Genomic DNA, 22,778 nt, shown 5'->3' with positions numbered 1-22,778 from the left:
GTTACGGAAACAGAGAAGTATACTATGTACCTCCACTTTATCTTTGAACCCTTTTAGGTAGTGGCTTATTGTGGATTGTTTTCGAGGTTGATCTCTTTGAGACTGCCCATCAATATGGCTTCAACAAAGTCTCAGCTGCAGGGTGAGTTTCTTTGTTCAACGTTTATGCAGGCAGCGGTATCCATGCTTTGGGAATATTTGATTCTCCTTTTCTTGTCGCCATTCTCGTGATAACTCATCTCCTGTCTTGTCTTCTCATTCATGTTACTGGGACGACGCATGGTCATGGATCCAGCTGTTGAATTAACATATCCAGCGTCGCGGGTCGGGAGGACGCATGGGTGTAAGTATACTTTATTACACATGTCGATGCCCTCACCGCTTCTTATCCTAGGGGGATGATGTAACCCGGTTGGTCGGTGCATGGCTGATGGCATAGAGAAACGCATTGAGCAATTGTGTAAGATATCCATCGATTGGATGTGTTGCGTGCGTCAAGGCTGACCAGGGGAATGGGTGTCGAAAATAAACGGTCGATCATTCACGCAATGGGATCAAGTTTGTCGATATATCTGTGCTAAATCGAGATGAACAAAGACGATGAGATAGTCTATCAATAGCCAAGAGTCGAATCTCTTGCGATATGAGTTTGAGACAATACCAGCAAGTAGATGGCGTTTATCGCTGTCATGGAAGTTTGTCGAGTATTCATCGGCAACTGTTTAATTTATCATGACTCTATGGGTGGTATTCTTTATGCGAACTGGAACTGCCCTGACGTTTATGTCTGTGCAATGGATCCATAATGGTAAATGGAAGCTCTAGAAGCCGGGAATGCACATGACAGAGTCGAAAGACACAAATGTCAATCAGGATGCCTTACCTTACCCAAGACGCTATCAAAGGTTATTCAAGGAAAGTAAACAAGATTATCTCGTCTGCCAATCTAGCAAAGTCTGACAGAACCAAGTTTGATGCAAAACATCCAAATTCAACTGCATATCATCCAATTCAAGGCACAGCTTCACAAGCATAGCATAGCTCTGCCCTGCCCTGCCTTGGCCAAGGACAAGCTCCCGCACGGTACCTTAACTGAGGTGCTTCTTGACCTTACCATACTACGTAAAGTGCCTATAATGCCCTGGTCTTGTTCTGTTAAGCGCCAGACGAATCCAGGACAAGGATGGCCCCAAAGGTCCAAGGTGACATCCCCACCTCCGCTGAGCAACCGCGCGCTGTCCTCCGGGGCGACGTCCATTCAGAATCGAAAGATACCTGGTAAGTGGGCAGTAGACCGGCTGGGGAGGGGACTGGAGAGAGATGTGATTTGCTTCAGCAGTGCAGGCCTTTGCTGCAGGACGCAAAACGACTTACGGGAGCTCTGTTGTGCTGCCCGGTACCTTGTGCCTTGCCTTGAGGCCCTGAAGGTGCAAGTGAGAAAGTGAGGTGCCCACCGAAGGCACGGCATCTATCCAATGTGGGATCTTGGTGGACTTGGCTCGACACGCCCCTTTCACACCCTCACACCTCTCCCTTCACTGCACTGGGCGTGCAGCTTTCGTCCACTAAACTCCACTGTAAGTCGGTGCTCCCCAGCGACCCCAAGGCCCCAGCACGCTCCCAAATCACCCCTAACAACCTTGGTGGGAATCGCCTGGGAAAAAACTCCAACCAGACAAGCCTTTGCCTGGACTGGGCTTGGTTGAATCCATTCAAAAGGCTTCAGCTCCCGCATTCACATCTTCACTTTGCTCCCCTTTCCCACCCATCCCGTCCGACAGTCTCTCCAGAAGGCAAATACGGTTACGGCTAGCCATCTTTATATCCAACTTAGACAACCGCTCGTTCTTCCAATCAATTGGACCCCATATCAGTCCTTCTTCGATCCAGCCAACAGCAGCACTAACTAGCTTGAACTCGAAGCCCACCCTCGGATATCGAACAGGTTCTCACCAGTGGTCGATATAAAGAAAAAAAAAAAAGGGGAAAGCATTGAAAGACAAGAAACACGGGGGAAATACAATTCTCGTTCTTGGAAAAAGGCTTTCTGTCTGTCTCGGTGTGCTAGTTTTAGCATTACGGTACTCAGTAACCTTATCTTTTCCTTGGTACTAGCATTGCCTGTACTGTACTGTGCGTATTTGAGACCTGTGCGATTTGGTCCTCTAGTCCTCTGCCATCCGCCCAGCAACGCCCACCCCTGGTCAATTTGGCACTTGGTCTGGCTCAGCTTAACCATCTCGATCCCTCTCGAGATAGACCAAGACCTCGACGTCTTCTCGACTCAACTTGACTCTTCGCCTCATAATCGTAAAGGCGACGACTCTCCCTGTCGTCGGACGCATTCACGATTACGTCTCTATCGAGTCTTGTTCGCCCCTCCTTCAAATGTCATTCGAACGATTATAACGACCGTCACACGCTATCGTCGAAACCCCGCCACGAGCTAATCTCCCATCATTCATCTAATACTTGGTTCGCCCACGAGTCGATTTTAATACAATTCAATCTGTACAAACCTTGGCTTCAAGGCATTTGCCCAGACGCTCGTTCGATACCGTTATAGAGGTGTTACTGCAGCATTGACTTACTGCAGAACTACCTCTCCAGTCCTCCATCGCCGTGTCTTCGATATCGAGTAGCTCTTAGTAGCTGACGTGCTTCGACAGAACTCGATTAAACCCGGGTTCCCTCGAATCGTCCCGCTGCTTCATTACCATCATTCACAATGGAAGCCTCTTCACCTCTGGCGGCGTTACACCGCCCGTCCATGCTCCCTAGTTGGGGTAGTCGAGATGTCTTTCGCGGGCACCCTCATTACTCTACATCATCTGTCACATCTGCAAGCATGAGTCTACGCGAGCAAATGCACAAGCATTCTGGAGACTATTTCAACGTCAAGGACGTACGAGGCTCCTCGCCCGCTGCGAGTTTGGCTGCTGATCTTTCCCAGAACTTCCGACTTGACAGCGATTCGAGGTTTGTTGCTGCGCCTGGTAATCGGTTTACAGTGTCTTGGCTAACATACTCCCAGTCCTCAGTTCCCCACTCCCAGAAGAGCACTCTTCACTGCTGGCATGATGGGCAGCTTGGAAGGTCGCGGTGAGCAAGACCAACAAGGTCTAGAACACAGAACCTCGTGGCTAATTGGCATGCTCCTACAGATTCAGTCACGACTCCCCCATTGCCATCCTCGTCGCCCGCCCCACTGGCCGAGCTCAAGGAGTTGATGGAGGTATCACCTCTGCCTCACAAGACACCTTTCTTCACCCAGTTCGAGATAACTTCTCCAACTCCGGGGACTACACCAGCCGCTGACGATGAAATGGTTCTTGATTCACCGGCTCCTATCTCTCGGCAGTCTTCCTTGGAACCTCCCAAGCCCATCATGGCTGAGTCAGTCTCATATTCCCACATTCCTCCTGGAACTCCAACTGACGTCTTTTAGAAACCGTAGAATAGCTGTCCCACGAAGACCATCCCTAACCCGGATGAAGGGTTTCAGTACCACGGCGGTACCGAGTCGCCAGGCTGACACGGAGCTGCCTCCGTTCCGCTTCGGTGCTGGCTCTCGCCTGAACCATACCAGCTCCAACCTGTCTCTCAGCGAATGTTTCGAGTCGACATCACCACCTCAGGAGCGCAGACCCGCATCTGCCAACAGCCCATGCCCTGGTCTTTCTATCGGCCGCACTAGACCCCAATTCCTCAACTTCAATGCATGCTCTCGCAGCAATGGCTCTCCTTCCATGAACTCACATTCCCGGCGACAGTCCAATCCCTTTCTCAGAAATCGAAAGCAGTTCCGTCGGTCATTAAGCATGTTCGAGCATCCCGCTGACGTAATGAAGAGCAATTCAGAGGGAGAGGAGACCACCTCCTCCGCGCTTCAATCGGTTATGGATGTGGAGGAGGCTCAAGAGCCCGTCCTCCCCCATTTCCTCTTGGAAGACCCCACCGATACCATTCCTCGCATCACTCGAGAGACACTCGTCGACGTCTTGGATGGCAAGTACAGCTCCCACTTCGACCAAAAGATTGTGATCGACTGCCGGTTTGAGTATGAGTATGAGGGTGGCCACATTGACGGTGCTGTCAACTACAATGATAAGGACCTGCTCACAAATCAGCTCTTCCAGACTCCTATGGATGGACGGACGCTTCTCATCTTCCACTGCGAGTACTCAGCCCACCGTGCCCCCCTGATGGCTCGTCATGTTCGATCTGAGGACCGCACTGTGAATGCTGAATTCTACCCCAAACTTACATATCCCGAAGTCTACATTCTAGACGGTGGATATTCGGGCTTCTTCACTGAACACCGGGGCCGTTGCTATCCTCAAGAATACGTTGAGATGTCCGATGAGGCTCACCAGCGCACTTGCGAACGCGAGATGGGCCGATTAAAATCTCGTAAAGGTCTCAGCCGTGCCGCGACTTTTGCTTTTGGCCAACGTGAGCCTTGTGTGGACGAGTCACCAACTGCTCCCAGCAGGCCTCAGTCACGAAATCTTCATGCACCAATCTCCCTCCTTGGTGCCTCCCCCATGATTGGCGACCGATCACATGCTCGCCGTATGGCCTCTTATTAGACGTTTTGATCTTTACGACTTGGTCTGTTTTGCACGTGGTAGAGTTGGACTCTATCGGTGCTGGTTTCACCTTGTCTGCTACTTCTGGTCTATGGTCATTCCTCTCTACCGTCTCCTCCCAACAATGTTGTCAAGGGGACCCTTCATTCTACCCCATCCACTTTGATGAATCCAACGGCCAATCCGACCGCGGCGCTTCAAAAGCCAGTAATACATGCTTTGGTCTGCTTCGACAACTTGTCCTTTCAACTAATCTTCACTACGATTAATCATTCTCATGCTCATAGCACCACCACGACCGCAACGACTTCTTCGCTTTTAGATCACTGACACGAGTTCTCACTCATCGACTTATTTTCCTTTTTCTACGTTTTACGCATCAGCAGACAGACCCATTCATGGTTTTCAACTTTTCACGCTTTACATGGTCCAACGATGGAACCTCATTCACCAAGGAGCCAACTTACTCCCATTCTGCATTAGGGCGCGCATTATTCTTTCCTTTCTTTTCACTCAACTGCATCTGCTTTGGCGATTTCCGGACTTGCATTTTTGGCTTCTAAAACATGTCTCGGGAACAAGCTTTCCCCGACGACTGTGGCGCTGTTCGCAATAGACATTTCGATACCAGATGTCTCGGCCTCTCAGTGGCTTCACCCTAGGGGACACAGAATACCCCTTTTTACAGAAGCCATACCGTGGCCAGGCACAGCTTGACTCGCATCTGTCACTCGGTACCCTATTCGACAGTCTTTTTGATACCAGTATCCTAGAATCATGGATACCTACCTATAACATCCCATCTGCGCATATTGTCGCACCTATACCCCCTGACCTTACAAAACGGGAATGGTTCACCTCTTTTTTTTTTGTTCTTCACTACATATTCAAACAAACCCTTCCCGCAAGAGAAATGTTGGGAAGATGGGAATTACATATCACCCTCAGGCCTGGAATGTATTTATGTTCTGTCCGTAATAGGCACAGGCCGCAATGTCGCAGTATCATGAAAGATTGATACTGCGATACTTTCTGTAAATCTAGCTGGCGGAGCAGCAAGATGCACATGGCTGGCGAAAAGTGGTTTTGCTAGTTGTGCATCACTTGACATTGAGGAGTACCCCTGGCTAGATACCTGAAAATTGAGGGACAAAACAGTTAAAAGTTAACGTGCTGCTTCTTGACGTGATTGAGTTTTGTCGCGATTTCGCGAGAGGGCATGACATCAAATGCTGGTTCATATGGCTGCGAGGGCTTCTAGTCAGTCAGACACACCGTATTATTTGATCAAAGAGTCAATTTCTCGATACAGTATTGCGTAGTCGTCTAAGACGGGCATCTATTACGCATCGCTATTCAGAGCCTCTCAGACCAGATGGGAAAAAACAACGGCCCCTTAAATGAAGAAATTTCACCCAAAACCCATTTCTTTTAAACGCCGCCCATGCATCTGATATAGTATACAAAACCGAAGAACTCAAGTGGCAGCTTCTTCACCCTCTTGAAGTGTGAAATCCCATTCCTTGAACGCCGCCCGAAAAGCCTCGACGTCTTTCGTCTCCTCCTCAACGGTCTGTTCACAATCCTTCCATACCAGGCGACTTTCAAGACCAAGAAGCTTAGCTAACACACGACGTCCGAATTGAAGATCGAAGCGCATGTCTGAGGGCAGAGGCATGACGAGGGCTTTGCCCTTAACACGGTCCTCGCCATCGTCCGCCCAGAGCCATACGCGGAAGAAGTCACCCCCTGACTCGGCCTGCTGTTCGAGCGTGAGCTCCCGAGCGGTGAATGCTGGAAGAGACTGATTCTCCGCCTCGACCTTGAAAGCGGCTTCCGCAACGCCTTTGCGAACGAGATCGGCTGCGAGAGGCATTAGTTGCCAGATAAGGTGAACATTGCGCTCTCGGCTGATCTCCCACGTCACGACGCCGAGCTTGTGTGAGCTCTTGGAGGCAATCATAGCCTGAACAGCTTCTCGGAATCGTGTCATTTCGTTGTAGGTTTTTGCGGCTTCTCCTGCTGGATCAGTGACAGGACCGATGCTAGGTATTGTAGGGTTGTGTGGTAGCGGAATGATGATCAAGTGGCCTGGAAAGGCAAGGCCTTGCTCTGCAAATGTGTTCGAGGTTGGCAAAGGACCTTTGGCCGTGGAGATGTAGGCGTCGTCGCCGATACTACAGCACATGTGGGCCGATAGGTTGGGATTGGAGAGACAGAAGTAACATCGATCAGGACCCGGAGGTGGCGACCGATGGCGCTGCTTCTGGCGTCGGCCTCTATGACCTCTGTTGTTATCATCGCCCCCGTATCGGCTGTAAGAATCATCCTTGGGTGCACGCTTCTTAGTCTTAGGGTTGAACGGCGAGGCTGTCGCGCCGGGGGGTACTGAAGCATCTCCTTTGTTGAGACTAAAAGCGTACAAAGACTTTGCTTTGGCGTCATTGCCGAAAGGGGCCATTGAAATGAAGCGAGTGATGCAGGTATCATCCGTTTCCTTCTCGGTGGGGTGAACGAAAGCCTCTCGTTCGTAGAAGAAGGCTTCTGGTGAAGCTGTTAAGTGATAGCGCGGTTTGAGCGCTGCACATAGTTCTGCAATGTTGTCCGAAACGGTGAGTGACGCTTGGCTTGTGGGACCGAGCGCAACCTGAGAGCCAGTCCAGACACTTGCTGGCCATATTGACGTCAGGAGAATATCAGCGTTGTTCGCGCCGCGCAGGCTCTTTGCGTCATCCGCTGTGTGGAATGGGAGGTGCTGTTCCTTAGATAGTCCTGCAATAAGGTTGGCATCCAATTGGCCACCCAAGACGACAATCCTCACACCATCAGATGTCTTGGTAATGCTGCGCTTGCCTAGGAAATGTAGGTTCTCGCAGATCTCCTCCTCGGCTTCAACCTTAGCAGCAATACGAGGTGGGAGTGGGTGGGTTCCAATGGTGAAATAGGTTGGTAGAGGGACTTCAATGGCCCCATCTAGAAGCGCATTCACAGAGTCATCGTCTTGGGTTGCGCTGAAGACATCGCCAGTGAGGATGGCCATGGAGAAGCTGTTTTTGGTGTGTAATGTCGCTAGCTTCTTGAACGCCGGTTCAAGCTGGCCATTGAGGCTGCCCAAGACAATACTTCATGAGAATTGTCAGTCCGTACAAGTGAGTAGTGAGTTGGCATCGTAACCTACATTTTTGGTGCAGCCATCTTGGTTGTGGTTGTGGTATAGTGAGGTTATCACGATAACTTCTCTCTCAAGCAATGGATGAAGAAGCTATGATGAAAGTGCATACAGAAGCGCGTTGAGCTTAAGAAAGATAAGAGGATGCGGCGCGCCTATGATTGGTCATAGTGGGGCTTCCTGCATTAGCGCCGCCTTATCGGTTTTACCGCCTATCAGCCGGCAAAAAAGTTTTGGAGGGACGCATTTTCGCGGTATGTGAAGCTCTTTTTCGCACCAAGATCTGGATCTTCAAGTCTGAGAATTTTGTCCTTCCACAAAGTCATACCGCCAAGATGCCGTCCAACTCATCAGGGCGCATCACCAAGGCGCGGAAGAACAAAAATACAACACCCCATCAAAAGAACCACCGATGGGAGTCTTTTACTACGAAAATATCCAAATTCAACTCGCTCCAACCATTGCGAAAGGTTCGCCGCCATGACCTCGATACCGAAGACCTTTCCACCACAACGTCCTATTTCCAGACCGGGCTTCAGAAATGGGGAGAACTCAATGTCTCGAAACCTTTTTCTGCGTTCAAGACCAAGGTCTGGCCGCTATGCGAGAGCCTCCCGCAACTCCTCCATTTCGAACAGAGGATAATGGACTTGTTGGCCGATTTCATAGCAGGACAGGATAAGGAAGCTCTGGAGCCCCTTTTGGACCTTCTCACCGCCTTCTCGCATGATCTGGGAGTTCGATTTGAGAAACATTATGGCAGGAGTTTGGATTTGATTGTGGCTATTGCTGCGAAGCCCCAGGATGTCGATGTTATAGAGTGGACGTTTGGCGCCCTCGCCTTTTTGTTCAAGTACCTGTCAAAGCTTCTTGTACCAGACTTACGACCAACCTTCAATGTCATGGCGCCCCTTCTCGGAAAGTCACGACACCCTCCCCATATTGCTCGATTTGCGGCTGAAGCCCTCAGCTTCTTGGTCAAGAAAGCAGCAGCCCCCTCACACCGCGAGACAGCTTTGAAGCGCCTGGTCGAACGCGCGCGAGATGATCTTTTGAGTATCAAGGATGACCGCCAGTTTACCTTGTACAAGGACGGATTGATGAATATGTTTGCTGAGGCAATCAAGGGTACTGATAATATCATCCACTCAACTGGCCCGGCTGTTTTCGCCGCTCTCGTTGATGCAATTCCCGAGGAGGAGCGAACTCTCACCGAAGACACCACTTGGACCGATGTCGTCTGTGGCGTTCTCACCAGTGTTATCCACCACGCGACTGCTGATACTTTTGGAGATTTCGCTACCGGAGTCCATGAGACCATTCGAGCCAACATGGAGCGTGTGTCTCCTGCTGATCGCCAGTGGCAAGCAGTTCCTCTCTTCCGGATATACGGCACCATGGCTGGTGTTCGGAAAGGAAATCGCCTTACGGACTGGGCACCACTTATCAAGAACTTTGTCGAACTGTTATCTGAGGTTACTAAAGCTGGTCTGGAAGTACCACATGATGCCGCAAGTGCTGTTTGGAAATTTGTTATCGTCAATATTGCCATTGTCTGGCACCATGCACCTATTGATGCATTGATACCCCATATCGTTCCTCTTACTCAATCACTGAGCAGGGAGCCCTTCATGAAGTGGTTCATCCCCTTTTGCTCTTATTTCTGCGAGCTGGATGCCCAGCGCTTTGGAAGCCTCTTCCGTAACGATTTTCAAAGGTGAGCATTTTGAGATGAGAGAGGCTTTTGAATATTTGCTGACTGTGTTAGATTTATTGCGAACCACTGGTCTGAGGAACCTAATGAGGACATGATTTGCATTCTGTTACCAAAGATGATTGAAACCCGTGCTTTTCCACCAGCTGGTGAAAAAGACAGTTGCAGAATGCCACAAGGCTGGCAGGATCAGATTGTCTCCAAGTTCGAGCGCCTAGAAATCTCGCCATTTCCTGAAAGGGGGCCTTACAACAAAGATCCTCAAGTTTGGCGGGATAGATGCTTGCCAAAATACTCGGCTCTTCTTCAGATACTTGAGTTGACGACTGTTCACCCATCAACAAATGCTCGTATCGCCGAACTCCTGCTCCGGAAACTCAAGCTCGCCCTTCGCCCCTCATCTACCCTGGCATCCGATGAAGTTCATTTCATTGTTGGTCAAGGATTCCATGCTTACCTTCGTATGAGCAAGGCCGCCGGCTCCGTCGACATTACCCTGAGCCCCCTGCTCCGAGCTGCAGTTCCACGTTTCTCCCAGTCAGTAAGCTTTCTGCATGCCTATCTCGCGTACGAAGAGATCCTGCAAAGTAAGGAGATTGCACGGAGACAAGACAGTACCAGTAGCGATAGCTCATCCAGTGAGGAGGATCCGGTGACTTCATCATTGATTGAAAACCTGAGTTCTCCATCCCACGATCTGAGGCTGGCGTCCTTGAATTTGCTGAAGGCACTTAGCCCGACGCCAGACAACTGGAACGCTGTCGAGACTATGATAGAGACCGAGGAGACTCCGTTAAGTCTTGCGCATACAAGGACAATCGCCATGCATCTTCGCAAGCTAGGTCAGAATTACGCTTCGTTTGAGGAGGGCTCTTGGCTGCAACGAGCTGTGCCTGCTTTCTTGTTTGGTATGCTGACAGTCAAGCTGTCGCCTGTGTGGGATGATTCGGTGGAGACTATGAAGCAGATCACACAGACCAAGGCCGGAGAAGAGGCAATCTGCGAGGTTGCTTTCCGCTGGCTGAAGATTCCCTCAGCTCGCTGGGGTCCCTCACAACCTGAAACCCAAAGCTCGCGTCCCGCATTCATTTCCGACTTTGAATGCACCAACGTGCGTCGACTTGAAGAAGTCGCAGCCGAGGTGGAGAATATTATTGATCGCCCTGATGAGTTGATGCTGCAGAATTTCGACGACAAGCAGCAAACTGCGGAAACAGCCGCTGGAAACTCTAGGTCTCGTGCGCTGAAAGTGTTTAACGCGATTCCCTCAATTGCAGAGAGGAGATCGCGGCTCCTTGTGCCGCATTTCTTGGCTTGGGCGAGTGAAGACCGAACCCCTGATTCAGCAAACGATCAAGATGTTTCCGAGGGTGCCACTTGGTCTCTCGCCGATCGCAAGGCTATGCTCAGTGTCTTTTCACAGTTCATCAACCCCCGGGTCTTGTACCAACATGAAGAGGTTTATACCGCACTCATGCAATTGATGGAGAATGGTGATGTTGAGGTCCAGAAGGTTACCCTCAAGGCCATTCTCGCCTGGAAACAGGAGGCGATCAAGACCTATCAAGAAAACCTGGAGTTCCTTCTAGATGAAGCTCGTTTCAAAAACGAGCTCACAGTCTTCCTTCAAGATGAGAACGCAATCAAGCCAGAGCACAGGGCTGATTTGATGCCTGTTCTCCTTAGATTGCTTTACGGTCGTACAATTTCCAAGAAGGGTGCAGCAAGCGGTAGGCATGGCTTGCAGGCCACTCGGCTGGCAGTCCTTCGGAACCTCAGCATCGAAGACATGGGGAGCTTTTTGGACATTGCCACGGGTAAGCTGAAAGATGTCAAGGTTGTCGGCGCCTCAAAGACGATCTTCGAGGAGCCTATCCTTCCCATCAGGAAGCAAGTTGGTTTTCTCAATATGATTTCCTCCGTCATCTCAGAGCTTGGCACCAACGCCACGCCCTATTTGGATACACTCCTCAATGCGGTTTTGTACTGTCTTGTTTTTGCCTGCCGTCAACTCAGCGCACAGGGTATGGGCCCAGAGAGCGAAGAGGAGGAAGAGAAGGCCAGCACGCAGTCGCTTCTCAGGGTCATTCGATCAACTGGGTTAAAATGTTTGATCGCTCTTTTCCAAAACGCTCAATCTTTCCAATGGGCACCATACCAGGATATCATTCTTGAGGATGTTGTGGCCCCAAGGTTAGAAAATTTGCCCAGCGAGACAACACAGGGGGTTTCCGGCATGCTGCAACTTTTTGCTACTTGGTCTGTTCTCCCCAGAATTGCACTATTCCTTGCACCACATAGCAAGGTTCCTGAGGGTATTCTTCCCAAAGTTATTGAATGTCTTTCAATTGAGAAGGGTAAGGATGAAGTCAAAATTCATGTTCTTACTATAATTCGAAACTTGATCAAACTTGCTACTGCGCCTGCACAGGAGTCCGAGTTCAATGAGGTTATCAAAGCAGACCTTCTCGACACCAACTCGAAAACAATCTTGTCACAGATCTCTACTGTTCTGGATATGTCCGGGATTAGTAATGACTTAATGGAGGCCTGTGTTGAGACAATCCTGACTATGGCTCCTATTGTTCAGGATACCGAGGACATTCAAGCCGTGATTGAGATCTCCATCTTCCTTCTGAACCAACCTCCACGGAAAGTCAGCCCCAAGCTCAAGGGCAGAATCCTGCTCATCGTTGAGCAGTATGTCACTCGTTCCACTGCTTTTGAGAACCAAGCACTTCTCGACAATGTTTATGACACTATATCGTCTCTTTTCAGTTACTTCAAAGATCGCGAAAACAGACAATCTCTTTCAAGGGCCATGCTGGCTATTGCTGGGAAGGATAACAGCCTCCAGGAAGTTGCTGGTCTCTGTGCAGCTCTCAATTCTTTCAAAGAGGGACGAATCGATGAGCCGGATTATGACAGACGCCTGGCCGCTTACAGTGCAATCTCGGGCGATCGGGAGACTCCATTGACTCCAAAGCAGTGGCTACCTTTGCTTCATAACTTGACTTATCACATTCGAGACGATGCTGAGTTCGGTATTCTTTCGTCCAACTCGGCCGATGGACTTCGGCGGTTCATTATGGATGCAGCGACATGCTCTTCTGAAATTTCGAGGGGGAGATTTGACATTCATTTGAGAGGTGTCATCTTGCCTGCTCTTTACGCCGGAGCCCGGGAGCCATCCGACACAGCTCGACGAGAGTATCTTCGAGTTATGGGTCATCTCCTATCAACAATGCCCGAATGGGAACCTGTAGCTGACCTCAGCGCATTGTTGAATGATCGGACCGAGGACAGCGCTGAACTAACCTTCTTCTTTAATATCTTAAGTCCTGCAACCGCAAGACAGTTAGAGGCTCTGCATATTTTAGAAGCAGCCAACAAGCAGAAGGAGATGGGAAGCCAGAACCTGGCCCAGTTCTTTATCCCACTCCTTGAGCACTTCATATTTGGTCGCGCTGATGGAGTTGATGACCATGGGCTTGGTGCTCAAGCAATTATCACCATCGGTAATCTTGCAAGCTCTCTGCACTGGAAACACTACCGCACCACTCTCCAAAGATACATCGGCTATGTTGAAGCCAAGCCCGAACAACAGAAGCTAACAATTCGACTTTTAAGCAAGGTCGCTGATGCACTTGTCGACGCAGCTGAAAATGAGCCGCAGGAGCGCATGGAGATTGATGAGGTTGATGCATCGTCATCAGCCACCACCAGACTCCCCCTCACTATTCCGACGGCGGAGAAATTGAGCATCGAGGTTACTAATTCCTTCCTGCCCACGCTTGTCAAGCATCTCCACGAAAAAGACGAGTCGGAAGTCAGCTACCGTGTCCCCGTTGGCGTGATCATTGTCAGACTTCTGAAGTTGCTGCCCTCGGACCAAATGGACCAGAAACTGGCTGGTGTCTTGACTGATATTAGTCACATTCTTCGCAGCAAGTCTGTCGAAGCTCGTGATATGGCTCGAGACACATTAGTCAAGATTGCTGTTATCCTCGGCTCCTCGTACTTTGGCTTCATCCTGAAGGAGTTGCGAGGAGCTCTGACCAGAGGTTACCAGCTCCATGTGCTTTCATACACCATGCACTCCATTCTGGTTGCAATCATCCCTATCTGCTCTCCTGGTGATTTGGACTATTGCCTTACCTTTGTCGTAACGGTCATCATGGATGATATTTTCGGTGTCATCGGCCAAGAGAAGGACGCTGAGGGCTATACCACCCAGACCAAGGAGATCAAGAGCAGCAAGAGTCAAGACTCGATGGAGCTTATAGCCAAGAACGCTTCGATCAGTCGGCTTATCGAACTGGTCAAGCCACTACGCGCGCTTCTGATGCAAAAGGTTGATCTCAAGATGGTTCGTAAGCTTGATACCCTGATGGCGCGTATTACGGCCGGACTTCTGCAAAACCCTGCCGCCGAAAGCCGCGATACCCTTGTTTTCTGCTATGAGGTCATTCAGGACGTCTACAACTCTCAAAAGCCTGAAGTTGAAGAGAAGCTGGACCCTCGAGTTAAGAAATACCTTGTCCAAAAGGGTGCGAAGAAGAGCGGCGATCGAGGCAAAACGACTAAGCACACATACAAGCTAATCCGCTTCGCGGTGGACATTCTGAGAGCAATACTGAAGAAGCACGATAGCTTGCGAACCCCTACCAACATTTCCGGATTCATTCCCATTCTTGGCGATGCTATGGTTGGTGGAGAGGACGAAGTGAAGATCTCAGCGTTCCGACTACTCGCTGTCATTGTCAAAGTGCCATTCCTTGACGATGAGGGATCCAAGTTGTACAAGGTTGCAGTGAAGGAAGCAACCAAGAGCATCTCCATGGCAGTCTCTACCACAACCGACCTATCTCAAGCAGCTCTCAAAATGCTAGCGGTTGTCCTTCGAGAGCGTCGTGATGTTGTCGTGAAGGATGCGGCGGTTGATATGCTCCTTGCCAAGTTGAAGGACGATCTCACTGAACCCCTTTACCGCCATGTCACATTCAACTTTCTGCGGTCGGTTCTGGACCGACATCTGGAAACCGCCGCCGTTTACGACACTCTGGACTATGTTGGCACAGTTATGATCACCAATGATGATAAGGACACTCGTGACCTTGCTCGAGGTGCCTTTTTCCAATTCATTCGTGAATATCCCCAGAAGAAGGCCAGATGGGCTAAACAACTGAACTTCATTGTTGCCAATCTCAAATACGAGCGAGAGGGTGGCCGGCTATCTGTCATGGAGATTGTTCACCTGCTTCTTATGAAATCATCAGATGACTTTGTGCAAGAGATCTCCTCCACATGTTTCCTTCCGCTATTCTTTGTCCTTGCCAATGATGACAGCGAGAAGTGTCAAGTTGCAGCTGCTGGACTACTAAAGGAGATATTCCGCAAGGCTGACAAAGAGAGGACTCAAACTTTCCTCGGACTTGTGCGAACATGGCTAGATCAAGACGGAAATGAGGCAGTTCTCAAGCTTGCCTTCCAGGTTTTCGGCTTCTATCTAGAGTCCGACGAAAATGCATCCAAGAACAAGAAGGATTTCAAGCTCGTTCTAGGAAAGATCAGCAGCGTCATTGAGGCGGAGGATATTCGAGAGGCCGATGGAGAACTCTTAGACGCGGCACTTGAAGTCATCCGGGTCTCGTTGTCTGTGTTCCCTGACAAGATTCTGTCAAGCAGCAGCGAGAAGATGTGGTCCAGCATCTTGAGATGCCTGTCACATCAATCGACTTCGGTCAAATTGTCATCTATTGGACTGACAAGCTCATACCTGGCTGATTTTGCTCAGCAAGCCAGTGACGTAGCGGTTGGCGAAGCAGTGGTCGGCAGCCATGGTCTTACACTTGATTTGCCGAAGGTCCAAAATCTGGTGAGACTTGGTTTGGGTGTCTTGGCGACTCGAGACATTGACGAGAAGCTCGGAGCGGAAGCTGTCCAGGTCCTTGCTTTCTTGGCTCCTCGCCTCCCTCTTCGACCTGTAACTGAAGGGGAGAGGTCTGACGATGATGTCGAGCAAGAGCAGCAGAATGAGGAGGAAGAGGACGAGGACGAGGAAGAGGAAGAAGAGCAGGCTGAGGGGACACAACGAAAGACTGATCTTCAACATCTGTTCTGGAAGATCTCTCATATCATTCGACGAGAGATCCCCCCTAGGGCTGTTGCCATCACACCAAAGGTGGCTGCGATGGAGCTTCTTGAAACAATTTGCCGGAGATCTTCAGCCGATCGCCTGCGACCATCTTTCAAGACTATCCTCGTACCCCTTCACAATCTTACTGACCCCTCCATTGCACCCCCTTTCTCCAACGATGAACTCTTCAAGACGAAACACGAGGCCCTCAAGACAAGAGCGCAGATCCTCATGGATTCCCTGCAAAAGAAATTTGGTACGGCTGAGTACTCGAAGCAACTTCTTGCTATTCGAGAGGAGGTGAGGGCCAAGAGAGAACAGCGTTCAAGCAAGAGAAAGATTGAGGCACTGGCACAACCGGAGAAGTATGGACGAGATAAGAGAAAGAAGTTTGAGAAGAATAAGGAGCGCAAGAAGACTCGATCAAAGGAGCAGAAGGTCATGCGACAGTCTTTCAAGCGGTGGTGAGGACGATGAACGACGTTGCATCAACTGGCGTTAGGGATTCTTGTCATTAGGTAGATTGTTTCTCGGCGTCATGATCTGGACATATAGTAAAAGTCATTTGTAGAAGAAGACGAAAGGAAAATTCAGCCATTACCAGTTGCAACTTATTCCACTATCTCTCCACGCGAGGGCTACCTATCAGTTGGAACAATATAATTCTGATAAACCAGTCCTGCATGAGCTGGACTCGTATCTTTCTTGGGGCTTCCAATCCAATCCAATCCAAGAATCGGATATCGGCCTCTGCGCCAGCCATCAGCACACCAGTCTCCATCCGACGCCCGGGAACTGTGGTATGGAATCTTTACACGAAATGACGTCTTGTGCTGATACCACGACCTGTGTTCATCAGCATGCTTGAGTTGGACCAGACATTCGGAATTCCGAGCGTTCAGCATCGCTGAAGCTCGTCATAGTTAGGAACTCCCAAGTCCCACTCCAACCCATCTTGAACAAATACACGAAAAGGGGCTTGACAACGGATTGATTCCGAATCAAATAAATCGCAATGCAACATAGGTCTACCTAGACAAGGCTCAAAACTCATCAGAACAGCATTCCCCTACACCATACAACTCAATCATGAGCTCACAAGGAGAGGATGTCTGTACAACTATCACTGCGGGGAAGTTGTTACGCCAAAGGATAGAAGCGGGTGGTTTCATCCTTGCTCCGGGTGTACACGATGGATTCTCTGCGCGCATTGCGCTCGAGGTTGGATTTGATGTCCTGTACATGGTTAGTCTGCTATGCTTTGCTATCAAAACTTGGACTGACGAGTATAGACTGTGGCAGGAGTCACGGCATCCGTTCACGGATGTGCTGACCTAGGGATCGCAACACTGAACGACATGCGGCGGAGCGCAGAAATGATCGCCAGTTTGTCACCATTTACGCCTGTCATTGCCGACGCGGACACCAGATACGGCGGACCAATCATGGTGGCACGTGCGGTTGAACAGTATTCGCGCTCAGGTGTCGGGGCGCTACATATCGAAGACCAGGTGCAGACCAAGCGATGCGTTCATCTCGCTGGAAAGGTCCTGGTGGACTTGAAAGAGTATTTGGCCTGTATACGGGCTGCCGTGCAAGCACGCCGAAGGATTGGAAGCGATATAGTCATCATTGCACGAACAGATTCCATCCAGAAGCATGGATATGAAGAAGCACTGGCACGGCTCCGTGCTGCACGCGATGCTGGAGCTGATGCTGCTTTCCCTGAGGGTCTTCGATCGGTCGAAGAAGCGCGGCGGATGATCGCAGATCTCGCACCATGGCCAGCGTTGCTGAATATGGTGGAGAATAGCGTCACGCCGAAAATCTCAGCTAAAGAAGCAAAAGGCTTGGGGTTCAGCATGATGATTGTGCCGCTGGCCACGCTGGCTCCGGCTTATACTGCAATCGAGGCTGGTCTGCAAAAGCTGAAGGAAACAGGTTTAGCAGATACCGAGCTTACACCACAGGTGAAGATACAAATATCCGCCCCAGAATCCAGTAATCTAATACTGCAATAATATGACCTATTCCGAGTATGCGGGCTCGATGAGTCGATGAAAATTGATGAGGAGGCTGGAGCTTCCAACTTTGAAGGTGGCGTGGACTGATACGTCCTAGGATGCCATGCTACGCTCGAGGCTGGCTATCAAAACGTTTTGCTTAGAAGACGCTGTATGTAGCTCCTTGAAGTATCCATGCTCTCTCTATCCAATATAGTCAAGATCCAGAGGGAAGTTCCAGTCCATGTACACCTCGGGGAAGTTGGATGATCCGAAGCTGTCGCCTACAGGCGCAGCTGTCGAGTTCCAATACGTGCTGGCATCTGTGGCACCCGTCTGGACAGATTCTGGCGCAGTCCTGTTCATGTCGTATGGACTGCCTTGCCCGTTGTATTCGACTCGTCACCACCAAAGAGAGTCAAATGCCACGCTCATAAACTATGGTAGTTAGGTGAGTAGACCTGGGGGCATCTTCTCTTGCACGTACCAAACGACTACGGATCCTCAGATCCAGCCCATTAGCTGTAGTAGTATCCATCGAATCGCTATTTGACCACAACTGCGAGAGGATCGTCCCATACCTCTCATCAAGGTCGCCGTGTTGCATGGAACGCCTTTTGACGAATGATATCGCCTTGAATAACGACTGTTGAGCATCACGTAGGTCAATGTGCTCTTTCAGCTGGCTCCTGACTAGTCGTAGGATGCAAAACGCCGCTAGCAAGGCCATGCGCGTATAGTAGTTTGAAGCATATAACGCGAAGTCCTGCATGGCATCTAAGCGAGACACGGCATCAAGAACTTCTGTGGCTATTGAAAAGGTTGTAATCAGGCCTGGTCTCTTAAAGTCATGACTCTGTAGGAAGAAGTAGTAGGCTGATATTGCGAGACGGGTGCAGCACCGGGTAAGGTAGCCTGGTAAGTCAATTAAATTCAGTCCAATGACACTTTACTTAAAGTTGGCTCACACATACATAAGTCATCACAGAGAGGAAGTGGGACGATTTCCACTTGTTCACTGAAGATCCTGATTAGTGGTAGCAACGACTTACTGCCCTCGCCCTGCTCGTCTATGATGTCGCCAAATGCTCTAGTGGCATCAATTAAGATGTCGTGGCACTTGATGCGGCAATGGAATGAGGCGTCCACAATCTCCTCGAGCCTAGTTTTCCTCTGGTAGGGCTTGGATTCGGAGATGGAAAGATATGGGAGGCCATCGCACAGGCTAGTACTGTTCACGTTGAGCGAGTACCATAATTCTACAGACAAGAGAACTTAGGCTTGAAATACTAAACAACAGTTGAGCCAGAGATGAGCCCTAATATCTCTGATCTCTTTGGACAAAGAAGTATGCGTCCTTGCAAAGTCTTGCTCGTGACCGTTGACGAAAAGCCCATTCTGAACAGCGAGAGAATGGGCTGTGCCTGTATACACATGTGAAGGGTCTTTCCACATTGTGTCCACTGGTAGAGGCCAGAGACACAGAATCAGGGAGATTTTAATAATTGTAATAGGGTTCGTAATGTGTAAAAGGGGCTGGAATGTTCCGCCTCTGATGTGTTGAACAGCTATCCGGTGCAGCTTCGTGGCATGCTCCAAGTGCCTGGAGCCTGTGGCAATTATTGTCCAAAACAGGAGGGAAGACTCTTTCAAGTACGATTCGCAGTTTACCTCCTTCAAGTGATGGCTCCGCAGCGGTATAGATCAAGGCACTGCTTGAAGTTCCTACAGCCGTGCGATCAGACCGAGCTGGCGAAGCGTCCACAGTAGCCTCTGGAGCTTCCACTATATTGTTGCATTCTATGTGCATGCGTTTGCAACGTGAACATGGCTGTCCGGGGTGCTGATACAAGTCGCACCTCAACTGCAAGCCATGAATTAGCAGATCTCAGTTGTCCTGGGCCCAAGGAAGTCTTGAACCTTCTGTCGCCTGCAACGAGCACAGGCTTTCATGCGACTTGTCATATGCATGATTGACTCCTCTGAAACTGCTGGAGGCAGTTTGACAAGGGCCGCCGTATTGCCCGAACGGTTGACTTATGAATTCTGGGTCGGGGGCTGGGACAACTTCCCCACGATCAGCGAGCATTAGTTATGTATGTACGGAATTCCGACTGCGGATTCTTCGGCAGATCGACGCTGGGTTTAAGTTTCAGGCATATTGTTTTTACTTGAAACAGGCTAGAGCATAGAGAAGCGGAAACACTATTATTCCCAATCCAACGTCCATGTGTAAGCAGCACAAGACGGCCATAGCTGAATATCATTTTGGGCTTCACCTCCCTTCACCTCTGGGGCGTGTGACTGGACTCTGAACCATGGTGAACATGACATGAAGTTTGTAAATCATAAGGTAGTACTGATTTGTTTTGTATTGATAGGCTCATGGACCTGCATGCAGCCTCCAGGGATTTAAGATGATGCTCAGCGAGCAATAGTGATGAAAGCCTAAGCAAGAGAAGTGTTTCCGACCAACCAGACCCAGCAGGTAGACGTCCAGTTCTCCTCTACAAGCAAACTTAAGTGTAGATTTATAATTTCATTATCGAAATGCCAATCTAGCAACAAATAAGGTGAAGCCGAAGGCAAGCAAGCAAGATAACAAAATAAGGTGGTTTTTTAACATAACACAATATGTAAATTTAGAATAACCCTGATGTATAAGAGTACAATATTATCATTCAAGAATACGCAAAGCTTAAGATAGAAGAGAATAAGCTTGTTTTAATTCCAGGTCTATGTTTTCAGTCCCGGGCCCTCAGTGGAGGGTATCCCATCAACGCCACCCAATGCTTTTGCCCAACCTAGGCATTTGACAAACCTCACATTTTTCACTCTACTGTTACATCCCTCTAGTCACATGCTATCATGAGCTCTCGTTATTACCAGCTTGAATGTCTCCTGGAAGAGATTCCTCTGGCCAAAACTCAATATCGCCGTCTTCGCCTAAACTTCCCCTCTTAACAAGACGACCCTTTTCCCTCATAAGGTCTTCGATGGTGACTTTTCTGTCGCCAAAGATGTTCAAGTGGTCGCTGATGACGTGTCTGTTCCTGCACTCAGGACATGTGATGAGCGTAGAGCCATAATGGTAGCCCTGCTTAGAGACATTGTGGTGAGAGCGATGGCCACATGGAATGCACGTAAATGATAACTGGTAGTGTGACGCCTTGATCTCGGGCCTTTCTCCTTCGCTTTTTGGCGGCTCGCCAGTTTGCGCCTGCTCAGATTTCGGTTTGGCGTATGTTTGGGTAGGTGGTCGTGGAATGTTATGCGCTGCGCGGAAAGACTGGAGGTTTGTAGTGGCAGGACGAATAAAAGAAGCGCGCAGGAACGGCAAGGAGCGCTGCGGTTGCTTTGGCAGCTGGCGCAGGACTTTGGAGGCGAAGGAAGGCGCCCGTGAGGCCATTTTGCGAAATTTGATTGACTTGGAAGGTGAAGGTCGGGGAGATGTTTTCATTAGAAGAAGAAAGATCTTGGTCTTGAGACGTCATTTGTGGGGCTACCCATGTTAGGAAAGATGGTGGAAGGTCAGCGAATCATATCGTTCCTATCACTTACACATCTTTCACTGCTACAGGAGAAAGATAGATGCCGTCTTTGCCTTGATTATCTTCCCTGACTTGGATATCCGGAAGCGAAGTAGAGCTACGTATCTCTTTTATACGATTAGCTGATGATCTTCTAAGCTAAGGTTAAGCATGAACTTAATAATAATACTTATCTTTCAGCTTTCCGATTATGTCTTTATAAATATAGAGTGTATCGAAGAGTGATGGATCAGCAAGTACTCTCCTTCTCTACCTTATAACAGTCTTTAAGCAATTGTACCGCGAGTCCCTCGTCACTAAATCCTACCTTACACAAGGTACCTACCTAGGTAGGTAGCTTAGGTAGTAGCTACCTCACATCTCCATCCTCCCTTCCTCCTATGAAGTGAAGACTTCTTCTTGCCGACTTTCACAGAAGTCAAAACCTAATAAGGTTCATCTACCTCAATGACGAAATTTCTGCCTTAACCAGGCAGTGCTAGTACCAGTTACCTCTTTTTTTTTCTCTTTTTTTTCTTCTTCTTCTCAGCACCTAGGCCAACATTCTTCCTTCAACCCAAAGGATCTTCAATCGACCCTGGTAGCATATCACGCCGAATTCATCCATCGCACTTCCACTCAAAGGTCAGTCAGAGCTTAACCCAGTAGAATATCAACCAGCAGATTCACAAGTACGATTCATAGCTGTACATTAGGTACCCCTCAGGGAGAAAGAAAACTTCTGACATTAAATCTAGGTATTGAAGTACACTAGTCTAAAGGCTTGCTAAGATATACTAAACTTACCTAAGTCTTTTCATTACTTAGAAAATAGGTCCTCAGTTTTCTTGTCATGCGACTCACAGCTCTCGGTGCCTCGTTGTGTTGCATGGACTTCCGTCCCGGAGATTCGGTTATAGAGTCGCAAGACATCGTCCATGGCCTACTCAGGCTCAATTCAGCACGTAATGCAAATGGGTACCGTCCTTTGATTTGGGACCCTGCCCTTGCCTCCAATGCGCAAGACTATGCCATCCAATTGGGCTGTGGCGCCGTGGCACCTGGCAAGCCAGAGAGAACCGCTGTATACAAAGAGATCTCGGCCACATGCGCGGGTCAACCACATAGGCGTACTTTCGAGACTGCTGCGAACTTCTGGCTCACTGCCAATTACAGGCCCAACCGTGTATCAGAGGACTACTATAACTACCGTAAGTGATTTCTACGCTCCGTCAAAATATTCACATCCTAATGGCTGAGGTGAATGCATGGGTCCTGAGGCAGGTCGAGTCGGATGTGGTCAGTCATATGATCATGAAAACCACTGCGTTTTTTACACAGTTTGTATGTTCTCTTCCCACAGAGATTGGTATGTTATCCTCAGAGATCAAGTTAAAAAGAAATACTGACGGTTTGTGTAGTGTGAATGCATGAGGTGACCTCTGCCCTTATGGTTGCCATCACAAAGAATGCGATGAGGGAACGGTAACATCCGGTATTATATCATGAAATAGGCGGTGAAATCAAGAGTTTGCTTTGCTAGTAGTGATAAATCAGAACCTTTCTTCACGGTATCCATCTCGTCCTTCAATTATGTGACGATGTCTACAGGGTAGGCAACCGGCTTATAT

The 22,778-nt window shown here is 49.3% G+C and overlaps 8 protein-coding genes across 11 annotated transcripts; 4 read left to right on the top strand and 4 right to left on the bottom strand.

Annotated features, from left to right (window-relative positions):
- The first annotated feature begins 1,651 nt into the window (after nt 1-1,651).
- FOIG_00997 (uncharacterized protein) lies at nt 1,652-7,721 on the top strand. 4 transcript variants are annotated; one of them, XM_031197532.1, is made up of 6 exons: nt 1,652-2,905; nt 2,954-2,979; nt 3,035-3,102; nt 3,165-3,396; nt 3,449-6,163; nt 6,241-7,413. In XM_031197532.1, the coding sequence occupies exons 1-5, from the start codon at nt 2,729-2,731 to the stop codon at nt 4,590-4,592; spliced, it is 1,647 nt and encodes a 548-aa protein (XP_031073299.1). In that variant the 5' UTR covers nt 1,652-2,728; the 3' UTR covers nt 4,593-6,163; nt 6,241-7,413. The 4 variants fall into 4 exon arrangements, with proteins under 4 accessions (XP_031073299.1, XP_031073298.1, XP_031073297.1 ...); XM_031197531.1 differs by having other exon boundaries at nt 3,449-7,721; XM_031197530.1 differs by having other exon boundaries at nt 1,652-2,979.
- FOIG_00996 (uncharacterized protein) lies at nt 5,836-7,851 on the bottom strand. Its single transcript, XM_031197528.1, has 2 exons — nt 7,771-7,851; nt 5,836-7,714 (listed from the first exon to the last, which is right to left on the bottom strand). The coding sequence occupies exons 1-2, from the start codon at nt 7,785-7,787 to the stop codon at nt 6,070-6,072; spliced, it is 1,662 nt and encodes a 553-aa protein (XP_031073295.1). The 5' UTR covers nt 7,788-7,851; the 3' UTR covers nt 5,836-6,069.
- A 158-nt stretch (nt 7,852-8,009) lies between these two features.
- FOIG_00995 (uncharacterized protein) lies at nt 8,010-16,266 on the top strand. The gene is made up of 2 exons (XM_031197527.1): nt 8,010-9,478; nt 9,530-16,266. The coding sequence occupies exons 1-2, from the start codon at nt 8,097-8,099 to the stop codon at nt 16,080-16,082; spliced, it is 7,935 nt and encodes a 2,644-aa protein (XP_031073294.1). The 5' UTR covers nt 8,010-8,096; the 3' UTR covers nt 16,083-16,266.
- Nucleotides 16,267-16,703: 437 nt separating this feature from the next.
- On the top strand, nt 16,704-17,635 carry FOIG_00994 (methylisocitrate lyase; the record flags this gene model as incomplete). Its single annotated transcript, XM_031197526.1, has 2 exons — nt 16,704-16,859; nt 16,907-17,635. 2 exons carry the CDS (start codon nt 16,704-16,706, stop codon nt 17,633-17,635), a joined length of 885 nt encoding a protein of 294 aa, XP_031073293.1.
- Nucleotides 17,636-17,821: 186 nt separating this feature from the next.
- Nucleotides 17,822-17,983, bottom strand: FOIG_00993 (uncharacterized protein; the record flags this gene model as incomplete). The annotated part of the gene is made up of 1 exon (XM_031197525.1): nt 17,822-17,983. The coding sequence occupies one exon, from the start codon at nt 17,981-17,983 to the stop codon at nt 17,822-17,824; it is 162 nt and encodes a 53-aa protein (XP_031073292.1).
- A 36-nt stretch (nt 17,984-18,019) lies between these two features.
- Nucleotides 18,020-19,660, bottom strand: FOIG_00992 (uncharacterized protein; the record flags this gene model as incomplete). The annotated part of the gene is made up of 4 exons (XM_031197524.1): nt 19,289-19,660; nt 18,670-18,876; nt 18,105-18,532; nt 18,020-18,055 (listed from the first exon to the last, which is right to left on the bottom strand). The coding sequence occupies exons 1-4, from the start codon at nt 19,425-19,427 to the stop codon at nt 18,020-18,022; spliced, it is 810 nt and encodes a 269-aa protein (XP_031073291.1). The 5' UTR covers nt 19,428-19,660.
- Nucleotides 19,661-20,205: 545 nt separating this feature from the next.
- FOIG_00991 (uncharacterized protein) lies at nt 20,206-21,107 on the bottom strand. The gene has a single exon (XM_031197523.1). It carries the CDS (start codon nt 21,075-21,077, stop codon nt 20,484-20,486), a length of 594 nt encoding a protein of 197 aa, XP_031073290.1. The 5' UTR covers nt 21,078-21,107; the 3' UTR covers nt 20,206-20,483.
- An 814-nt stretch (nt 21,108-21,921) lies between these two features.
- Nucleotides 21,922-22,707, top strand: FOIG_00990 (uncharacterized protein). Its single transcript, XM_031197522.1, has 3 exons — nt 21,922-22,358; nt 22,408-22,516; nt 22,569-22,707. Exons 1-3 carry the CDS (start codon nt 22,001-22,003, stop codon nt 22,579-22,581), a joined length of 480 nt encoding a protein of 159 aa, XP_031073289.1. The 5' UTR covers nt 21,922-22,000; the 3' UTR covers nt 22,582-22,707.
- Nucleotides 22,708-22,778: the final 71 nt, after the last annotated feature.

Source organism: Fusarium odoratissimum (assembly GCF_000260195.1).
Source record: "Fusarium odoratissimum NRRL 54006 unplaced genomic scaffold supercont1.1, whole genome shotgun sequence".
Taxonomy (NCBI): Eukaryota; Fungi; Ascomycota; class Sordariomycetes; order Hypocreales; family Nectriaceae; genus Fusarium; species Fusarium odoratissimum.
Note: the sequence above shows the minus strand (reverse complement) of the source record. Positions and strands in the feature narration are given on the sequence as shown.